Source organism: Haplochromis burtoni, unplaced genomic scaffold (assembly GCF_018398535.1).
Source record: "Haplochromis burtoni strain Fernald_Lab_line unplaced genomic scaffold, NCSU_Asbu1 Contig_1676, whole genome shotgun sequence".
Lineage (NCBI taxonomy): Eukaryota > Metazoa > Chordata > Actinopteri > Cichliformes > Cichlidae > Haplochromis > Haplochromis burtoni.
Window position 1 is genome coordinate 17,813 of NW_024584037.1, and position 8,125 is coordinate 25,937.

The 8,125-nt window shown below is 38.4% G+C and overlaps 1 protein-coding gene across 1 annotated transcript; it reads left to right on the forward strand.

Annotated features, from left to right (window-relative positions):
- Positions 1-5,025: 5,025 nt before the first annotated feature.
- Positions 5,026-7,662, forward strand: LOC102295784 (interferon-induced protein 44; the record flags this gene model as incomplete). Its single annotated transcript, XM_014331232.2, is given in 6 exon segments — positions 5,026-5,074; positions 5,157-5,198; positions 5,297-5,330; positions 5,467-5,659; positions 7,207-7,362; positions 7,491-7,662. Coding segments are annotated over 5 exon segments (595 nt in total), but the record flags the coding sequence as incomplete, so codon positions are not given.
- Positions 7,663-8,125: the final 463 nt, after the last annotated feature.

Genomic DNA, 8,125 nt, shown 5'->3' on the forward strand with positions numbered 1-8,125 from the left:
CTGGAGCAGGTAGATTTAAGATTATCAGATTACCAGCACAGCCCAGGTTCACAGAGATTGCTGAGTCAGTGTGAATCAGATGCACACTGACTTGTGCTGAATGCACTGTATAATTGCTGCCAGCAGATGGCAGCACAGGAGTTGCAGTTTTCCCAACATGACATGGTTGTGGAAATATAAATTTGATATCATTGTTTGTAGTTCAACATGACAGACTGAGGTTCTTTTCAGACTAAGCTGTGATGCTTTAGAATCAGAGTCAGAATACTTTATTGATCCCTAGGGGAAATTATGTGGGCTACAGTGCTCCAGTGCAAACAGTAACAAAGACAGACAATACAAGAAGTAAGAAATAGCACAAAATCAAGGGATTTTAGTTTTGTTTAAATAGCACCAGTGTGCTAGTCACCTCCAGATAAAATTATAAGAAAGAAAAAGCAACCAAATTTTAAGAAACTGATATCACACAGTGTTGCAGGGAAACCTGAGATTAAAGCCATGCACACAGTGATTTAAAGGATGTTGATGACTGTGCAGCCTCAGATCCAGGGCCGTACCACAGAAGTCTCTCAGAGGTCAGAGAAAAACATCAGTCTCACCAGGAAAACTAGAAACAGCCTGATTTTTTTGGTCTTTATTGTTTATCAGACTGTGAGAGTAACATGACAGCACCTTGGCTGAGCAGGTCTAACAGCAGTCTGTTAAAATGCATCAGATTAAATTATTTTCAATGATGGGATATCCCTAAGGCCATGTTCTGTTATATTTAGCACTGTGATGGCCCCGAGGATATTCTGGGTGATTTAGTAACTCGTAGAAACATTTGTCAGAGTGTGCGCAGCTACCTTGAAAAACATTTACCCAAAAGGTTGACTCATGTAATTACATTTAAATTTTCCATGTAATGCTGCTGCATTACATAGGTTAAAATGTTAAATGCACGAATATACCACATGGATAAACCTGAAATCAAAGGATTTCTCCACTTCAGCGCAACACAGCCATTTAAAAAAGAAAGAGAATCCATCAGATTACGGCACTGACACACATGGAGACATTAGCACCGACAGCAATCATACGTACTCGTTTTTCATCGCAAACATCAGTAACCATGGCGTTTGGGATGTTTTTAGGATTTTCTAATTTTCACAGAAAATTTAAATCTGAAGCAGATTTAAAATGCACTCTGTAAAAAGCTTTGACATGTTAGAAAATGACATCAGCATGAGCTGCAGCAGCTCTGTTGCTTCATGTGTCCTTACAGGACTCAGCTACCGCCTGAAGCCGTCCTGAGCATGATGACAAAAATCCTCTCTTGCTCTATAATGTTTTGCTTCCCACAGTTTCGTTGTGTGTGATTTTGCCCAGCTGTGCTCTCCTATGCTCTCCACCACCAAAATAAAACAGGAAGCATGAACACTGAGACACACAAACTTGAAAAAGACAAAAAGGTTAATAAACAAGAAGACATGGCTGACAGAGAGACCAGGGGAACTAACACAGATCGGTGTCATGGAGACAGTTGGAAGCAGGCAGGTCATAGACTGGAAACGTGGGACGTGAAAACCCAAACTCTGTTCTTGCAAATTAAAGCTCACTGAAAGCACATGGAGTGTCGCAAGTCCTGACTTGGGTTCACAGTGGTGCCAAAACCCAGGCTTGTCATGCGTGACAATTGGCCCGCGCAGCTGGTTTATCTACTGGCGCAGATGCTAGCAGGATTGGCAGCCATCCATAGTGAGCAAGTAGCGACACAGAGGGAACAATGTAGAGACGGCAGGAGCAGGCTGAGCGCTGGAGAGGCTGGTTAGGGTCACTGCACTGCCGCCCCCTCGTCTGCTGGTGGTGACGATGCACCAGATGGGGGAGGGTGACAGTCCTGCAGCGGAGGCATGCCAGTGGCCACAGCAGAATGAGTGTTGCAGCTGCTGCTGGGGAGGCTCGGACAGTCGTCCTGAGCCTGCTGCTAGCCGCATGGGGGAACTTCGAGGGAACGTCTCTCGAGCCATCCTGGACTGCTTGCTGCTCTCTGCAGAAGACCATCGCCAGTGATTCCAGGGCAGCAGGGTGAGAGCGGAGGGTTGGCCGTTCATGTGAGCCTGGAAGCTGCATGACGGGCTGCACGCAGACCCTGGTCCACCAAAGCCTGGTTCAACCGGGGGCATAGTTGGAGGCAGAGAGGGTGGAGGTCAAGTGTTTTCATGGGAATGTTCACAAATATCCCATCGTGCTGCTGAATATTAAATTGCAGGGCAAAATGCACAAACTGAAAGCTGCAGTTTGCTAACGCCTGTCACAGCCCATAATTATGGAAACAAATTAGCTTGGGTTTCATTTCAGATTTCTCCTGTATTGCCTTTCCTTCATTGCAAATTCATTCATTCATTCCTGTGTGTTCTGTGTTATCTGCATTTCCATCAGCTTAAGAGCAGCACATTAGAATCAAGTATAATTAAATGTATATATTTAATAAATCACCAGATTTATGTTCATATTCATATATTCATGTTCCCGAGACAATGCAGCTGTTTTCATTCAGTGATTTCAGTATAGCAGGCTGCTCATTTAAAACACATATTGCCCATCATATCACTACTTAAAACATGCTGCAAATAAAGACTGAGTGAAACGTGGCGCCTGATCTTATTAAATATAAATAAGTACTTTTTTCCCTTTCACAGCTTCTTACTGCGAAAGATGATAGAAGAGACTCTCAAGCTTCACCACAGGATTTCTGAATAAAACGGGCTCTTCAGATGTATAATCTATTGTATAATCTAAAGCACCTTGAAGGCGACTTTTGTTGTGATTTGGCGATATATAAATAAAATTGAATTGAATTGAATTCAGTTCTGAATGATTTTTGTTCTAACGTTTGTTCTGCTCTTTTACTATTTAACCTGTTATGTTGGTTTCCAGGAACACCAATTATGCTCCTGGGTTAATTTGACCCGGGGCAAATTTACTTATCCAAAAGTGTCAGAAACATTGATTATTTTACAATTTTTTTATATTATTTTACAATTTTCTTATATAACTTTGATTTTTTTTTTTCATTTTCTGTAGTGATGCAGATGACATCTCTTCTGTTGTGGGTCAATCTGACCCGCAACATAGCAGGAGGGTTAACAAACCCAGAGAGTTGACTGACGGGAGCAGTTGTGAGAATGGTGCATGTACTGATGGAAATTTTTAACTGTGGACTTTGGGTGGAAACTTTGGTGCCAGAGACAGTCCACAGAGGCACACTGATTGATTCAAATGCTGGCAGCAGTTCCACTTAATTTTAAACAACTTTATTGATCTTTTATTAGTGACAATATTAGAAAACAAATACACTAAGTACATCAAAGTCAAAACATTACTTAACATTAATTACTTGAAACCTTATATTCTTATTTATACTTTAGAACTTGCCCTTTTCTTGGACCTTGTTCTCACATTACAGAAAATAAAATACAGACCTAGAAAGTAAAACAGTAAACACACAGACTGTTTAACAACACAAAACTCAAACAGGCCCAAGCAGAGCAGAGAGGGAAGACACAGGTAGGGATAATAAACACGACAAGCAAACCCAAGTTTGTGTTGTGTATGTGTGTGCATGTGAGTGAGTGTGCATGTAGGTGTGGTTGTGTCGTAACAGTCAAAGCACTGTGTGTGTGTCTCTGTGTATGTGACTTCCTGCCGTTCGTAAAAGTAATCTCCTCACCCAAGCTACAGAACATAGAAAACAGAGTTAAAATATTACAAACATTGAACAAACCCCCACACTGCATCCTCTGGCCTCTTGCTGTCTTACATTTACATTTAAGGTGGAGACTCAATTTTTATTTTTTTTTGTTTAAAATCTTATCTCATTTTAATTTTCTTTACTTATGCTATTAGCATGTACAGCACTTTGTGAAATCTGGTTTTATGTGATAAGTTGGGGCCAGGTTTCACAATGAACTCACCCGAAACTCTGGCTGATTGGGACCCACACCCAGTTTCACACCTTGGCTCAGGCGATTAGAGGATCATCAGGGGGTCCTCTTGTCCCTCTGTGGGGGGTTACTCCCACTAGGTTTATATCTGGGACTCTCCACCATTTGACCTTAGAACTGAAGAAGCTTCTCGGATGAGAGGTGAAACGTCTTCAAGTAACTTAAAGAAGTCCAGACGCTTTTCTTTGCAAGCTCCTTTGACTACGATGAAAGAAATTCCACTGTCCTTCACCCCAGATTCTCGAGGTTCTAGGTGGGGGGCTGTAATGTTTTATTGCAGATACAAACTATCTGGAAGATCTGCTTCTTTTGATGTAATTTAATGTAAATTAATGTACAAGAAGTTGTTCGGACATGAAGAGAATATTGCGAAAGGCCCACTCAAAGCCAAGTGCATAGCAACCATAACAATGCATGTATTTGTATCTAAAAAATCACAAAGATGAAACTGAAAACTTAAAGAGGGATAGGATGAAAATGGTAACAGATATGAAAAATGAAAAATCTGAATTGTACATGAATAGCCCAATACTTTCAGAACATTTTAAAGTTTGAATGGTTGTTCTGTCTATGTCTGCATTTAAATCCTAACCCTGAATAAGCCTAGTCGCCCATGACAAGCTCAACTATTAGCAAAGTAATTATGCTTTGTTATCCTTGTGAGAAGCATTTTGTGATCTTTTATCTACAAAGTACTATATAAAAAATGTTACTTATAAGATAAAAAACTAATAATTTGCAGAACCCCTTGTGGGTATACATGACTTTATATGATGGAAGTATATCAAACTCAACCAAATGAAAACCCACAGTTAAAATTGTATTATTTTCCAGAAATCACTAAGACACAACACACTGTCAGGCTGTAAGATTAAATATTTTCAGTAAACGTGAGAGTGGAAACATCAGTATGTTGCTGTTTTGATGTTATCTATAAACAAGATGAAAATGAAAGTAAACTGTGATCAAGGGGAATTCTCAGAAGTCACATGTTCTTTTAAAATGAAAGTAAAAACAGATTTGGAAGACTTTAAAATTGTAGATAGGTTCACATTCTGGCATTGGGCGGCAGGCTTTGTCCAGCAAAGGTAGGCTCATTTTAATCCAAAGCCAAAATGAAATTGTTTCTGTAAACTTTGAATTAAATAGAATAAATACTTCATGTTTCAGTTATGGGTTTTTTTTCTTCAAAACCAGTTGCTCCACCTCAACGTAAGTTTATTCAAAAGCTATAATGATACGAATTGTCATCCAATAAAAAAATGCACTATACATTGATGTTATTTTCTCATTAAATTGTTTCTTGTCAGTTCTTGAAAACCCATGGAGGCAAATTAACTATGGGTGAGTGAAGCTCACAGAAAAAAAATACATTTGAATTATTTCCTCTGTTTAGTCAGTAAACTACCCAGATTTTCTATGTCTATTCATTTTTTCCATGTAAGGTGTGAGATAATGTAATATTTCCTTTCCTAAGCAGAGAGAACCCAACTGATCAGAATTTTGTGGAGAACTACAAACCTGAGGTTGAAGAACAAAATCTTAGGATCCTTCTTCATGGTCCAGTTGGAGCTGGAAAATCTAGTTTCATCAATTCTGTAAACAGCGTCTTACAAAAGAGAGCATGTTGCGAGGCTTTGGTGACTAACTCACGTGACTGTTCCACCAAAAAGGTATGGACAGAGTACAACTATGCCAGTAACAGTTAATATGTGACTCATGTGGAGCAGGGAAATTATTTTACTGCTATTGTTAAATAATTATCATCATGTAGCACTGATATTGCATTCAGAGGTTTAACAGTGTGTGTCTTTCAGAAAAGGCTAAAAGTCACAGGCTGACAGGAAATAGGCTTGCAGAGAATTTGCAAAAGTGAAAGCAGAGTCTTAAGTTATTTTGAGCAGCAGGCTAGACGAGGCTATTTGAATTACTAGGTTATTCAAATTGATCATTGCTTTAACAGAGTAACAGATAGCTTTGAGAAGGCCTTAAGATGTTATGCATACAGTTATTATATTAACCTTGTATTCCAGATGCAGTTATAACTATTTTATACATACATATATATACATATCTGTGCTTATTTTGAGTTGATGTTCTATTCTAGAAGGTTTTAAGCTTCACTGGTGAGGGTGTCCAGATGATCCATGCTGAGGGAAACTAGAACATAGAAGGATAACTGCAATGCATGCTTACAGTACATATAATACATATAATCTAGGAGTAGGCCTGAGCAGAGGCCCCAATGTTTCTAGCTTCTTGTTGCAAACCTGTTGCATTTTATTCTACTTGGTAACAGATGATCAGAGTCAATAATTAGCCTCAGAGACCCTGAGGGCTTAAGATTATTACCTTGTATGGAAGGTGTTATAGAAAAGAGAAGTTCTATGTCTGCTTATAGCTATTAAAAGATGTACACGATGTACGAGTAAACTGTGACTAATGTCTGGAACCTATTCTAATCTGTCTGTGACGTATGAAGGGGCGTCATTAATTCAAACCATGATGCTATAAAAATCTGTGTATGCTTTGATTAAGTTGAAGATCAATTCCTGTTCTTCCACGCGTGTAGTCATTAAAATCATTGTTTGACCAAGAGCTTCTGGAGCGTGTTTGTACTCTCCTTCCTCAATATCTGAACCTTAACACTCACTAAATAACTTGTAGGCAGAGCAGTGATCTGGCTTTATCCATGAATGTGCAAGTTGGTGAAGGCTATTATCTATCTTTTACTGTCATGTATGCCAAGTTAACTTGTGGTGAGAACTGGAATTGGATAAATGAATGCACCATGTTCCTATCCTATCAGTAGCGTCAATGAGCTAACCTGGAAATAGTTAGTGCTAATTAGCACTAGCTATTACTAGATACAATAGCTATTGTTGTCTAATTTTGTTAGCCCCTCCTGCCTAACCAGCTCGTGGTACCAATGCCGCTTTCTAGTAGTAGTGGCACTTTAGTTTCTCTATCAGATTCGCCCCTTGCTCACCACTTCTGGTTTCAAAAGGCCAAAATAATAACTTAAAAAGTCTTCACCTTGAAGTTTCGGTATGGAATTCCACTAACCCAGTGGTGATGCTGTGGTGGCAACAAGTTATAAAAATAACAAGAGCTCAGTAGATTGTAAATTTCTTCTGAATTTATAATCATTATGGGACCTGTTTCTGAGAGTGTTTGAATGTTAAAATAAATAAATGTATTCTCCATATGTGATCCACAGTATACAACCTACAAGATCAAAAAGGGAAATGCCTTTTACCCTTTTGTCCTAAATGACATGATGGGGTTGAAAGACACAACCAGCAGAAGAAACAGAAGGATTCATGTGAAAGATGTCAAACAGGCACTGAAGGGCCACATAAAGGATGGTTACGTGGTAGAGTTACTGCATTTTTAAAATTCTGATGTTCAGTTAAAAGAAAAGATTTTCATATTATTTTTGGTAATTTTTTGGTAATTCATCATTTTACATTATTTGTTTTATGTTTACGCTTTATCTTTTAGTTCAACCCTGAAAATAAACTGTCAAAAGGCGATAGATACTACAACAGAACTCCAACTGAGAACGACAAAGTGCACGTTTTGGTTTGTGTTGTTGATGCCAACACTGCATCTCTGATGAATGATGCCACTGCGGAAGCAATACAGGACATCAGAGATGAAGCCAATGAGCTGGGTGAGCAAAAATCACTCCTCCTTCTTTTTACAATGGGACCAATTGCCTTAAAAAATCTAATGTAAGCCATCAGTTGTTATTGTTTGTTGCCATTTCAGTGTTAACACCCATCAATAAAGAATAACACTTATTCACATTGTTAAGCTATTAGTCAGTACTTAATTCCTTCCTTTCCTTAATTCCTTTCTTATAAAGCGTTACTCTTTCTTAGTATATAATTTGTAAATACAGATAGAAATGTATTAATTAGAAGGCTCATACATAAAATATTCATGGTATAATTTCTGAAGTCAAAATATGTGATTAACAAAGTAATTAGATACAAATTTACATATATAATGACTAAGCTATGAGCTCATTGTATGTGAGTGTGTTAATAGAGAGTTTAGAAATATTTTTTATAGTTAAGTATCTTGCGTGAGCTCGTCAAAATAGAGGATTATTTTTGCCTTATACAGCATTT